This window comes from Pleuronectes platessa, chromosome 16, assembly GCF_947347685.1.
Source record: "Pleuronectes platessa chromosome 16, fPlePla1.1, whole genome shotgun sequence".
NCBI lineage: Eukaryota > Metazoa > Chordata > Actinopteri > Pleuronectiformes > Pleuronectidae > Pleuronectes > Pleuronectes platessa.
Window position 1 is genome coordinate 15880575 of NC_070641.1, and position 13895 is coordinate 15894469.

The window sequence follows — 13895 nt, forward strand, 5'->3', positions numbered from 1 at the left end:
CGGCTGTTTGATGCGTTCTGATGGGTCTCGTGTTCTGATGCGACTTGTTGGATGCCCATTGCTTTGCTGATTGTTACCTTTCATTGCTTTCTAAATAAATACTTGATTGAACAAACCGAGTCTGGCTCATCTTCTCATATTTAGGATAAACGAACACGCTTAACATCATCCAGAAATAATCCGTGTTAAGTGTGTTACTCATGATTTAATACCACAGCTTCTCATCTCAGTAGTTTTTATTAAGACAGCAACGTTGTGACTGCTCTAAATTTCATTTTCGTTTGTAATTTAATTGGGCCGTCTATCCAGACATGTGTAACAGTTGTTTAAGCATAACGGTGACTCCATCTTACAGTAAAGGTTTCATTTGGAGCCAACAGCAGTCAGTGGCTAATGACACACGTAGGCTGAGCCGTCTTCTGCACAGATGCTATCGATCAGGAGTTTGAGTGAAAAAATAAATAGAGTGTTCCTTTATTTCAACCCCACTGCAGATGGTTTGAATCCGGACCAAATGACGTCATGTTACTCTGCTTTTTAAACTGATGCCAGTTTTGTAGAGTAATAATAAAAAAAGAAAAGAAAAGGCAAGTAGCGCTGAATGCTTGTGACCGAAGCCAAGTCCTGGAGATTGAGAGGCGGATGAGTTGCTCCCATCTGGTTTCCTGTAAATCTCTGCTGACCCCAGCAATCCAACTGCCCACTTTCACACCATCTGCACTTTACCCCGCTGGCCTCCCCACCCTTCAACCAGACCCGAGCACTCTTCCCCCACACCCATAGTGGTTTCCCAGCACAGTAACCCGTCACTGATGAAAAGTGTTTCTAGACAGAAAATAAACTGGTGCAACTGGAAAAACAACCCAGTTCACCCAGTTTCTGCCTGATGCAGAATATCTTTATCATTTTTGCCAGTAGGGGGTGACATTCATTCTGCTTGGTAGCGACCAGTCTGTTTATCATAACAACCAAAGCATCCCACACGTCTCTGACCAAGTCATCCAAACTGGCAGGGCAACACATGGCAATGTGTCTATATACAGCATCGAAATTTCAAGCACAGGGGAAGCTCAGGTGGTCTAGTCTACCAAGTTAATGTTCAATGTTAATGGTAGTACAGTGACAATCCTAATAAAAATCGACATGCCTTTCATCTGTCTCCTGTATATTTAGCCGCATGGAGGTCTTTCCAGGTCTGTCGAGATAGAGCATCACTCCCAAAGTAAAGTCGATACAAACTAGAGCATCACAGACTGAGGTGTTCACGTAACATTTATTTAATACAACAGTTAAAATGTACATGTGAGTAGAAATATTACGGTACAAATATAAAATAGTCATATATACAGCACCAAATATTAGAGGGCGCACAAACGGACGTGTTTCGTGTGTCACCCACTAGAGTGACGAACGGCATAAAGGCAAGACAACATGGCTGTCTACTGGGTGAGGGACATACTGTGTTTCCCCCGCAGCACAGAGGTAGATTTTCCCTTTTATATTTTTCAGAAGGCAGAAGGGAAATCACTTCACATCTCTAAACAGACAGAAAAAAAGATCTGGTCACGTGCCATACATTTTTTGTGATGAAACATTGGCACACAAAAAATAGCAGGTACAATAATGCAAACACAGTGTACTACATGTGTACTTATACATGTGACAATTGCATTGATACACGAGCCCAAGCAAAAGTGTGTGTGTGTGTGTGTCTTCCTTGTCTCGTTTGTTCTCTCGGCCGTTGGATCACTGGGCTGCAATACATCTCGAGAAAAGAAAAAAAAACACACCAAGCACTGGGCTAATCAGCTTTAACAGAGGCAATACTACCTAAAGACAGAGGAGCAGTCACATCCACAGCTCTTCTGTCGAGCTTCTTAAACACTGCACATTATTGATCTTGTTAATAATTGAACTTAAACATTGTGGAGCGTGGTGATCCCTCGGTCTGGAGTGAGCGGAAACAGACAGGGAGGCTGGGAGATAGAGAAGTGACCCAGTGACGCAGTCATTGTGATAATCTAATTTAATGTATGGGGCTTCTGTCTGTCTCACTGTTCAGAGGATCTCACCACACCGAGCTTGAAAAACCGAACTGATATGTATACTCTTTATAAGCATTTCCTTTGTCGTCTACCTTGAAGAAAAGTGCTTGCGAATACAGGCCAATCTATGTTATGTATTTTTTGATCCGATAGAAAAAAGGCTCCCTAAGGCCTAATGTGTGAACATCCAGCATTTTCACATGAAACTGCTCTGTTCAGGATGATTGACCCCAAGTTAACGACAGGGTCGACTCCCTTCTCCTAGATATTAGTAAAAAGAACAAGCTCCCGGGTCTGCCTCTACATAACCACCTCATTATTTTTTTCCTTCTCCCCATTGACTCTACAGAGAATGGCTGATGATAAGTATACAGCAGGTCATAAGTGCACTCTAAAAAAAGGTGTGAAAGTGGACTGCTCCACTGCATGTCTATTGAAGCAGGCAGGCAATTGCAGCCTTACAATTGCCAAGCTGGCCTTCGTGACAGTCTTTGGCATTGTGTGTTAACTGCTAACACTGAATGCATAGACACACGTTACACAATAAGCGCCACCAGTCGGGAGGTCAGAATCAATGAAACAGCTGATCGATCATTATTCTCAAGAGTGTGAGTACAGTCGTTCACATGGAGACTACCGGCACTGACTCCTCTCAGACTCAATACATTCTGCACATCGCACCGTCTCCTTCCGTGATTTGCGTTTAAATCACACATTACATTCACTGACAGAAACCAGCAGGTTTACGACAGGGATAAAATACCATTGTGTGTCTCATCCTGTGAGACCGCACGTAAACAGAGAGCACCTATTCACAGATGGGGAGCCGAGCCCGGCTACATTCACCGCCTCTCTCTGAGAGAAAAAGGGTAGGAAAGGGAAACCCCCAGAGTCTCTGAGCGCACAAACGGGAATCCGTATTCAAAGGAGAAAAGGCTTGTACCATATTTTTAGACTAACAAAGGGATTTGCAGCTGACTCAATCAATTATGATCAATTTTCTTTGGCGCAGAGAGAACCCCCCCCCCCAAAAGAATAACAGTGGGGCTTACAAGTGTGTGTGTGTGTGTCATCATTTCTGTGTCAAAAGGCTATAGACATTTTCTCCTGGGCTATATCGTGATGGAGACAGGAGATAGATTAAAAAAGTAATCGGGGATGGAGTAAAGGAGATGGATGGAGAGAGTGCTGTTTGGGTACAGAGAGACAGGGGGGGGGAAATTCTCAGGAGTTCAGATGGAAAAAGGGAAATGCGACAGAGCCTTTTTCCATGAGTGCTTGCTCAAGGCACTGAGCGGGAGGGGCCATATGGGAGCAGGATCAGTCAAAGTGTCCCTATAGTGGCATGTCCCCTCAAGCAGTGTCCTTCAATAATCCTTGTCTGCCCTATGTGGAGTTGGGGTGCCCCACATAGACACGAGCCTGGCAGGAGGGCAAACAGTCACTCAGTGCCACACACACATGTGGAGCTGAAGCTACAAAAGGCCTTTCAGAGTATGCTGCTTTAATAAAAGTTTCTCTTGCTTGGCATGGACGTGGCCATTATTGTTCAAATGTATTTGTTTCCTTCGCAGTGAGGTTTGAGGTCCAACTTTCTTTCAGTTTCAACAGAATCTTTACTTGAGCACAGACTCCACTTCCCCAGTAGATCCTCCGGCCTCTCCAGCTTATCGTCCACGCAGATGCCAGCAAGATCCTGCTGGACTCAAGTTCCACTCTCCCATTGCGTAAAAAAAGCCCCCAACACATTGCTGCGGTGTCACAGGACGAGTGAATGACGCTGGCCCCTGACGCGGGTGCGCTGCTCTTTCGGCTGGGTATCAAGTTGCTGTCTTTGGCCCACTTCTGGCCTCTTGGAGAGTCACCTGTCCTCGCCGGAGGAATGTTGCGACTGACGTGCCTAGTGACGCCAGCACTGACTCCGGCAGCAGCTCTGCATAGCGTGTTGGGTGTCGGTGCGAGCTCCCACTGTGACTGCTGCCGCATATGTGAGTAAGGATCGCAAGGGCCATGTATCTGTGCGTGTAAATATGCACGCAGTGTGCACTGCATATTTGTGTGTGTCTCCTCTGAGGTTGTTTTGACACTGGACACCTGCTGTCTGATTGTAAAAGAGCGTGTGAGGCATTGGTGATCCCTCATTGCCGAGCCAGAATGGTCCAAACCGTACAGACTAAACAGATCCTCAGCGCCCTGTCTATCTGTCCTTCCACGTTGTATGATTTCTCAGTCCAACTTCTCTCCAGTATGAGCTGAGCCAAACTCTGTAAAAAGGAATAGAGGGGATTTGTGACAGGGTGGAGGTGAAGTGGCTGCTTCTCAAGCCAACCCATGAGCTCCCAGCCTTGGGTATGTCTCTGCTTTCGAGCTCCTATAACTGTTTTCCCCATGTGCTTCACAGGGGACACTGCTCAGAGGTGAATGACCCTCCTTCTTTCTTTTTCCTCCTCTTTTTGTTATGGGCAGTCCAACAGGCAGTGGCCATCAGCAGCAACAGAATACCCATGACAAGTAGCACCACAGACACCACTTTGGTCTGAGGCAGGTCATTGTAGGTGTAAGTCACCCCCGTTCCTGCCACACCGATCACTAGGGAGATGATTCCAAAGGGAAAGATGCAGCGGTACCAGGACTTCTCCATGCCTCCAGTGGCCTGGGACAGACGCTCCAGGGAGGACAGCACGTCCGGGACTTTGGCCCCCCCGCCCTCCAGGGCCTGACTGTCCTGCCCCGAGCCGGTCTGGGGCTGAGGTTGGCATGCCAGGTGGCCCGTTGTGCAGCCCATCTCGATGGTGTGGGCTGGTGGATCCGGAGACCCGGCCGCAGCGTTGGCCTCTCGGATCACGTTTGCAGTCTGGCCTGGACAAACAGACAGAGAGAGAGAGAGAGAGAGAGAGAGAGAGAGAGAGAGAGAGAGAGAGAGACAGACAGAGTGGAGGAGAAGGAGGTCTACGTGAAACCGGAGAAATGAATGGAGCAGGAATGGCTGGAGTGTGTCAGATGAAGGCGTCTAAGTCAGCGCGGAAATCCACTCACACTTTCCCCTTCTCTCCCTCCCTCTCTGGCTGTTTCTCTGTACGCTGCCTGCTGGCTCTCTGGCAGCACATTGTACACTCTGCTGAATGTAGTGATGGGGGATATATAAAGGACCGGAGGGGGTGGAGCTCGGGAAGGAAAAAAGGGGAAGTCCAAACGCTGCGATTGGTCTTCTTCTGTGTGACGTCCGACACTGAAGCACAGAGAATAGAGGTGGATCAAAGGGGTTGATGAAGCACAGGAAGGGGGAGGGGAGTAAAATGCTCCCTCTTGTCTTCATCTCCCCATCACTGCCTTCTCAATTGCTATTTTTTTTTTGTTTTCCTCCCGTATAAGAGCCTCCCCTGGGGAACACAGAAACCCGATGCCGCTTGGAAATGAGGGGATAAAGGGGGATCCCTCAAAATGTCCTGAACATTTAATGAGAGGAGGAGGCATCTCACCCTGCACTGCAACTTCAAATAGGGTCATATGGCAAGGACACAGGAACTGTTGCACCACATCAAGTCAACAGCAACAGAAATCCTGGAACCACCCACACACTTTTTACGCACACTCACTTAAGCCACTGGTCTGTACAGGAGAATAATCGATATGAGCTGCCTCTGTAATAAAACTGTAAATACACTAATGAGCCTTCCCCCCCCCTTCTACGTGACAGAAGACACTCGTTTAAAAATACACAAGTGGCCCCCACACATTTCCCACTCACACTGCTGGTGCCAGTCCTTTCTGAATGGAAGGCGACCAAGTTAATCCCCCGGTGGGATCGAAGAAAATCAATCATGAAAGCTCGCTCTCCCTGAACTCAATAATCTTACTCCTCTACATCTGAAAAGACCCGCTGGGGAAAGATAAAGGTGTGCACACAGCTGAGTGTCAGTTTGTATCTGCAGGCATTAGCAGATTTACAATGGCAACAGAACCTTTTTCTCAAAGCTTATTCGTACATTGAAAATTGTGATGATGTGATGCTGAATAGTTTTGGGTTTTAAAAGATTCATTAGAATTTATAAAACACTAAAATGACTTCATTTTGGCAGCAGGTTACTTCCCTTGTGATAAAGTGAAAGGATTGTTCCTCTATAATGGCCACAAGGCACACATTACCATTTCAAGAGCTAACTAGTGTTCTCATTTAAATGCCTAACATGCCTCCGTCGGAACAGGACAAGTGCTCTTTAGTGAAGACTTTACCTTCTCAGAAAGGACAACTTGACAGAGGAAGCTGGCTTAGACCGGCTGAGTGGTGGTGGGGTCAAATAATAAACCCAAACCGCAGTCTAACTGATGACCACACTGACTCTAGGATCTCTGCTGTAGCTCAGTCAGTGACAGAGCTGTAGATGAGCAGAAGAGGGAAAAGCGAGGAATGTGTTTGTGAAGGTTTGAACCAAGAGAAAAGACATGTTAGAGAACACTAGGCGTGAGAGAAGTGGATTCTTGGAGGCACTGGTCCGTTTCTGTGGATTTATACTTGTACTTGGAGTCCAGTGTTGTGGTAAATGAAAGCAGGAAGGTCTGTATATGAGAAAGCAGAGCGTTTCATTGGGGATGTTCCCTGTGTGAGAGTGTGTTAGACATACAGCAGCACTGTCAGGGAAACGAAATCGAAGGGTCTCCCACGGAAAGTAGAATTTCTGCCAAACTGCCTCGATGACAAAACAAGGCGTGGGAATAATGGGACAGAGGCGTGAGACATGGGTAACCTGGGCAGGGCCAGGCCACAGGGATGGGAGGGGAAAGGCTCTGTTGGTGACAGCCTGAGCCAGGCAGACGCTGATGCATGCAGGTCACAGGATGGCTGAGTTGCGTAGGCGCAACTCCCTCTGGAACCTGTGTGTAGTGTTGACGTGATCTCTAGGATGCATCCCTGCCTCATTTACTCTGCTCACACACACACACACTGATCAAAGACTGCAGGGACATACAGTCCTGTAGAGAGCAATTGGCTGCAACCCACCAATGGTGAAACAGCATTGATAAACTGGAGGCTTTGCAAAGACACAGTTAAGCCTGGAGCCGTTGTTTGAATTATTGTCCTCCTGCTGTTTGAGGCACAGACAATGTCAGGCTGGAATAGCCTTCCTTTTTTTTATAACCTGCTTTTTATTCCTCCCCTCAGGGAAACAGGTCATTTCCAGCTTGCAGCATGCAGAGAGCCAGGCCCCGGAGCACATTGTCTCTGTGAGTCCAACAGCTTTCGGTGTGCGTGTCCCTGGGTTTGTGTGTGTGCACATGAAGGCTGGTGCAGCAGGGCTCCAACACCCACGTCCTGCTGTGTGAACCCAGCGCCACCTGTTGCCCAGTCTGGCACAAATCCGTGCCATCCACACGTCATCTGTGGGCACGAGTCGGTTCAACCTCTCCAAGCCCTGCAGCATCTCACATCCAACCGCACATCACACGACTTCCAATTTTCACACATCACAGGGATGTAGTGCAGGCCCCATATGTACTATCTTATCAGTCACGTATGCCAGATTGAAAGAGCCCAGCATGGAAATCAAATATATCATATGGTGAGGTGCAGGTCAGCCTTGGATCAACTGAGGATTGATTAATTGATTTTGATCGAAGTTGTTGATATCAGTCACCTGCCTGTGTGACCTCCTCTGTCAGTTGACTGCCCCCTGCTGGCAATGGCTGTCTGTGTCCAGAGTAGATTATATATTTTTACTTAACCTAAAGTTTAAAAAAAAAATTGAAGATTTTGAATATTTCAGATAGATGAAAGGACTCAATGTTTACGAGCTGAAAACATTATCTTATCTCTGGCTAAACAAACCAGTTGAATACATAATACTGAGACCAGGGCTTTTCTTTTTAGCTCAACTCAACTTATGGAGATATGTACATGATTTTAATAGGACTGTGACATAATTGTACGCTCACTACTTCACAGTCAGACAAGGAAATATTATAAACTATTAGAGTCTTCAGACTTTCAAGTTATTAGTAAGAACGAGACACTGAATAAATAGAGTCACGACAAATTACATTTCTTGACAATAATGACACACATTCTTTAATTCCCATATTCTAAAGCAAACTAAATACCGGTTCTGAAATGAATCCTATTTTAGTGAAGTATAAATATGATATGATGTGAAAAAACAAGATGTGATCTATACATGTGCTATGTTCTAGTTTTATTGACAGCCTCAGTGGCATGACCCAACTTGTACTGCACTGGCCTGTATTATACTCAGAGGTTTGTATAATATTTTACGTCTCTTATGGACATAAATGTGAATGGACAGACTACCTCATGAACTGGTAACTCAATGTATGACTGTATGTTCTGTGGTCAGTCAGGCTCACAGTCCAGGACTGTAGCAGGGAAACGCTGCCCTCCTTCACCCAGCAGGGAGTACATATCTCTCAGCACACTGGCGCTGGGACATCCAGGCCCTGGTGCTATAGATACGAGCTGAGGGGACAGAGTGTCTGACAGAGCCTGAAACAGAGAAGAAAAGTATGTCAGCGCATTATGTCTTAGGCTTCATTGACTCCAAGATGAGCACAATCAAGTATCTGATGTACTTATAGTTTATAAAGGTGGTTTGATAAAACAACTCTTACCTGCTCAAAGCTCAGCTCCTGCTGCAGCAGTGCCACCCACATCCTCAGCATCTCCACCTCTCGCAGCTCTGCCTCCGTGGTGTAGGTTATAGTCAGGGGGAGACCACCTCCCTCCGGCCTCCATCGATCCCGAGTTTCCAGCTCTGACGAAAAAATACAGTTATTTTTAGAGTGTGCGCCTGAGCAACCGTACCCTAAAACCTTCTCCTGCTTTGCAGCCTCAGCTTTAAATAGCCAGGCCCTCGCCTAGCCACGTCAGGATAGACAGCTCTAAAAGCCCACAGTCGCAGGGAGGGGGGAATCTGTCGAGGCCAAGGAAAGTACTGATCTGGCGCTGAGGTTTCACTGCAGCTCTGTTTTCATTTTCCATATGCCGGGGATGTGGGGAGGCTGCATTAGCTCATTAGCACGCTACACCCATCACAATAAATAACTGGTGAACGTAAACAAAACTCCTTTCCTGAAGGTGATACAGTCATTTGAGTGGTGCCAATGGAAAACCTCTGGAAATTCAGCCTCATGAGAACTGTATCGGTGGCGGTAGTGGAAACTATACCATCTGTAGAGAGAGTGCGTAATCATTCAAAACACTGCTGGGTAATCTGAGTCAGACGCAGGGTCGTGATTTCTCCAGCAGTTTCCTCTTTGTTGTTTTCGTGTGTTATTTGGAACAAATCATTCTAATGATGTTCTTGATTTGGTTCATGAACGTCCTTGCCTAGCAAAAGTTACGTTGACATGTAATCGGTTGGAACTTGTTTTTCCTAGAACCTGCATAGAATCACATAAAGCAGTAATAATTAATAAAATAAATAATATTGCAGCAGAAGACAGGGTTGTTGAGTTGACCTGCCCTGTGTTTGTGGTCACTGTTATTGCAACAATTACAGGAATATTTCTCATGGTCAGTCCAGGGCATTGAGCATCAGCAGCAGAGGGAAAAGCTCAACCCTCATATATCAGTTTAAATAGCTTTCATAAATTCACTTCCTGCCAGCTCCCTGTGCAGTTTCTTCCCAAATTATCATCTTCTCACCCACAGACGTGTCATAAATAAATTTCTCATCATTCCTCGACTCCTTATTTTATCTCCATGCTTGTGTGATTCGGTTCAGGCCATGTACCGTTTACTACGGTAGCTTCTGGGGTTGGTTTGGCCAGAAGCTCATTCGTCTGGCAGTGATGTGTGAGGTGGAGCCCTCGATGAGTCAGCTTGTCGGCCAGGGCCCCGGTCGGATCTGTGCTGCCACACGGCGAATCATCAGGGAACTAGAGGGATCGAAGGAAAAAGGGCTTGGATGAGACACCGGATATTCTAAATGATAGAATATGTATACATAAATAATTAAATACATAAATGAAAAAATAAATCCACTTTGTAATGAATGAGGCACTGTCTGTATTTCTACATTGATTTATTTAGAACTGCATTTATTTATTTGGGTCTGTATTTCTTATTAATTTGTTCATTATTACATTTAGATATTTATTACTGTACTTCTACAATTATTTATTTTGTGTCCATCTGTAAATTAGTTTGGCACGGTTAGCTAAGTCTAAAGTCGGATGAGAAGGCAGGTAGTAATTTATTTATTTATTAATTTATACTTATGTCATTTGTGTCCATACTTTTCTGGCTGATGAGAGAATTGTGCTATATTCAAAATTGCTCAGAAACCTACTGATTTCTGATAGTTGTGTAGTGGTGATCAGCAGGTGTGGAACTGAGTGCTCAACATTACGCAGCATGGAAAACATATCTCGGGCACTTTGTGATGGGCTCTACTAGAAAAAGGAAGGATACCATATCTCTCATTCTCTCCATGAAGTGACTCCTCCCAGGCACAGGATTCCTCTGTAGGGCAACAACTTTGTCCCACAACCTCAAGATAACACGGAGAAAAAAACCTAGGGTCAAACTAAAACTGTGGAGCCAAGCGTGGTATTCTAACCAAATCCACAGATCGAATTGAGCCAACCTGTTTTGCTTGTTCCTTAAAGATTTCCATTTTGTGATCTGCTCAGACGTTTTTCTGCCAAATGCAAACAGAAGGATTACAGCCGAACACCTGTTCCATCTGTGACCGACAAGGCACCATTATTAAAGTCCCCCTGTGTGAAAACCTACCCGTCGCGTCGAGGCAAACCATGAGCCGCGGCCTTGTGTGTGTGTGGAAAAGGCAGTGTGTTATTTGAAGGAGGTGCAGAGATAGCTGCAGCTTTGCCCGGGTCACCACCACTCAGCACGCTGCTTTTAATAGTCCTGTTTTTAGAGTGCGAGGTTGAGATGCGACCGCCCGAGGCTGAAGCGGCCTGCCGCAATTTCCTCACTGCCTGGTGATGCAGAACCTCAGCTGACGAGACAGGAAGCTTCTGGATTGTGCTCCTGTTGTTTGGCTTGATTGTGGACTTTCCAGGATCGATGCTGGCTGAGGGCCTGGAGCCTTGTGTGGAGGATACTGATGATACAGGTTTTTTGTGCTCTTTTCTGTCGAGACTAGCCAATTTAGAGGTCGGTCCGATGGTTGTTCGACCTCCTTTAAACGACGCTACATCTTTTAGAGGCCGAGCAGGCTTTTTTCCGTCTTGGTCCTTTACAGAGGCTCCTGAGCTGGTGCGGATTCGAAGAGCTTTCTCCAGAGCTTGCTCAAGCAGTTCTATATCTTCCTTCTCCCCTGGTGAGGTATCTGTGTCTGAGGACGGCACCAAAGAAACACCTGGTTATTTGTACTTATTTAACCTTTATTTAACCAGTGAGTCTCTTGAGATGCATAATTTCTGATGCAATCAAAGGCATCGTCATTGAGTAGTTAACATTCAGTCACCTAGGGGCACACAGTGAATGTAGATAATTCACTGTAAGCACAATTAAATAAGGACGTGGGGGGCACTCGATAGAGAAGCGTGACCGTGTGCTGTCATCTTTCCTACGAGGCCACATTAACCAAAAATACCATTTTATTTTAAATAGTGTCACATGTGTTGCCCTTTTCTTGGTGAAGACTTTGAGACTTGTGTTCCCTTTTTGTTCTGTTGTTGTTTTTGATGTTGTTGTTTACCTTCAACTGCAGCATCGGAATGTTCTGTCTCCTCAAAGCTCGACGTGTGATGTGGTGCTCTGTGGAAAAATAATTCATGTGACTACAGACTCAAAATAACCAAGAGGCCCACATTAAGCAAATGTAGGCATCGGTAGTAGAAGCAGCAACATAATATGCACAACACATGTGTTAATAGGCAAGTACTGACATCTTTATTAAGAGTAAATAAAAATAATTGTTTTGGCACGCCACCCAGGGGATATGGGGTGGTTTGTCTTTCTCAAGCTCGGGTCGTGGGAGTCTGAGGACTGCACTTTCCTTGACAGTGGCTTCAAATGTATTATCATGGATCTGCCTGATCCACTCTCCCAGTTTAACCCCAGGGGTTACAGGCTGTAACATGCTGTAACAGCCTGTTAGAGGCTGTAAGAATTAAGATGTAAGAAGTAACTTGAGCCCCCGTATGCTACTATCACAGGGATCACATTACGTTACACCTTCCACATCTGTTCTAATGGTTGTTTCAGCCCCTGGTACGTCTGATATATATAGAAGGAAGGATTGATGCTCTTGAGATTCACAAAAAAGTTGATGAACACATCCATTTTAGTGAAAAATGTTTGCACAGTGTCACGCACCAAAAGGCGCTGCTGGGATTTGAACCCAGGATCTCCTGTTTACTAGACAGGCGCTTTAACCAACTAAGCCACAGCACCAGTTATCCCGGTGGCATGACAGATCATAATATATATCTAACCTCATTAGGGCCCATAGCACTGCATTGACTTATAATGGATTTAATTATTCTTTGCAAGAAGACTATATAAAGGATGAAAACATGATATTACCTTTTGTCCACGTAAATCCGAAGTGGAAGCTCATATCAAACAGTGTGGTGGATGACTCAAATGTAAAGTATTAGTACAGTGTAGTATAGTACTCACAAGCTGTGTAATAATTCCCTGTAGAATTGAATACTGTCGTGGATCCTGGTTTGTTCCGCTTTGCAGGACTTGATCGCCTGTTCAACCACAGACAGCACTGACATGATGACGGACACGATCGACCGACTGTTAAAAGTTTCGATCTAAACTCCGATTCAACGATTTTACAACTTAAAGAAACCACGGGGTCGAGCGGAAGTGGGGGAAACACGTGGTCCGTCGGTGGATTTCCATGGAAACGACCCGCGAAGTCAAAAGTAACGGATGCGGAAGTCACGTTTCTTCCTCCGGGTTAGAATAGAGCAAAACAACAATCAACATTCGCTGTGACGCTCCTCTAACTTTCGAATTAATGTCGCGATGGTTTAAAACAACCTGCACGCGCACAAACAATAAACTTTTTAGATATATTTACAAATGACCGAGTTCTCGTGCGAGTTGAAACAGCTGCCTCGTGTTTTATTCCTTTTTTTTTTTACAGCTGCCACAACCACGTCTGTGACCACAAGACCATACTATGATAAAGAAGTAGATTTGTACAACAATATGTATTGATACTACTACTACCACTACTAATCAAAATACTAATAACAATAATAATATTGATACTACTAATAGTAATAATAACAATAACAACAATGATAAAGAAGTAGATTTGTACAACAATACTATTGATACTACTACTACCACTACTACTACTACTACCACTACTACTACTACTACATCTTATTATAATAATAATAATAATAATAATAATAATAATAATAATAATAATATTAATAACAACAATACTATTGATACTACTACTACCACTACTACTACTACTACATCTTATAATAATAATAATAATAATAATAATAATAATAATATTAATAACAACAATAATATTGATACTACTACCATTACTACTACTAATATAAATAACAATACTAATATTGATAGTATTACTACCACAACAACCATCACTTATAATAATAGTATTGATACTACTACTACCACTACTACTAATAAAAACAATTACAATGATCCTTACATTTCAATAAGGTCTCAATGTCTGTCAGTGCCTGTCAGTGCTCGGGCCCTAATAACAACTATGATAAGAATAATTATATTAGGATTATTATGTTTCAAATTGCAATGGCACAATAACCACTATGAGAACACTTACTCTTTTTGCCCTCTGTTTGGGAATCTCTCCATGTACTGCTCCCATGAATGTGCCCTAGTCTATCTATAAACCACAA

At 44.5% G+C, this 13895-nt stretch overlaps 2 protein-coding genes and 1 non-coding gene across 5 annotated transcripts; all 3 read right to left on the minus strand.

Annotated features, from left to right (window-relative positions):
• Positions 1-1261: 1261 nt before the first annotated feature.
• Positions 1262-6789, minus strand: LOC128458961 (uncharacterized). The gene is made up of 2 exons (XM_053444035.1): positions 5082-6789; positions 1262-4904 (listed from the first exon to the last, which is right to left on the minus strand). The coding sequence occupies exons 1-2, from the start codon at positions 5359-5361 to the stop codon at positions 4441-4443; spliced, it is 744 nt and encodes a 247-aa protein (XP_053300010.1). The 5' UTR covers positions 5362-6789; the 3' UTR covers positions 1262-4440.
• On the minus strand, positions 4843-12923 carry LOC128458960 (uncharacterized). 3 transcript variants are annotated; one of them, XM_053444033.1, is made up of 8 exons: positions 12652-12923; positions 11726-11784; positions 10795-11359; positions 10471-10699; positions 9791-9935; positions 8667-8809; positions 8350-8541; positions 4843-5274 (listed from the first exon to the last, which is right to left on the minus strand). In XM_053444033.1, the coding sequence occupies exons 1-7, from the start codon at positions 12753-12755 to the stop codon at positions 8392-8394; spliced, it is 1395 nt and encodes a 464-aa protein (XP_053300008.1). In that variant the 5' UTR covers positions 12756-12923; the 3' UTR covers positions 4843-5274; positions 8350-8391. The 3 variants fall into 3 exon arrangements, with proteins under 3 accessions (XP_053300008.1, XP_053300007.1, XP_053300009.1); XM_053444034.1 differs by lacking the exon at positions 4843-5274 and having other exon boundaries at positions 8120-8541; positions 10471-10549; positions 10646-10699; positions 12652-12922; XM_053444032.1 differs by lacking the exon at positions 4843-5274 and having other exon boundaries at positions 8115-8541; positions 12652-12922.
• trnat-agu (transfer RNA threonine (anticodon AGU)) lies at positions 12350-12423 on the minus strand. Its single transcript has one exon. It is a non-coding gene; the product is annotated as a tRNA-Thr (tRNA).
• Positions 12924-13895: the final 972 nt, after the last annotated feature.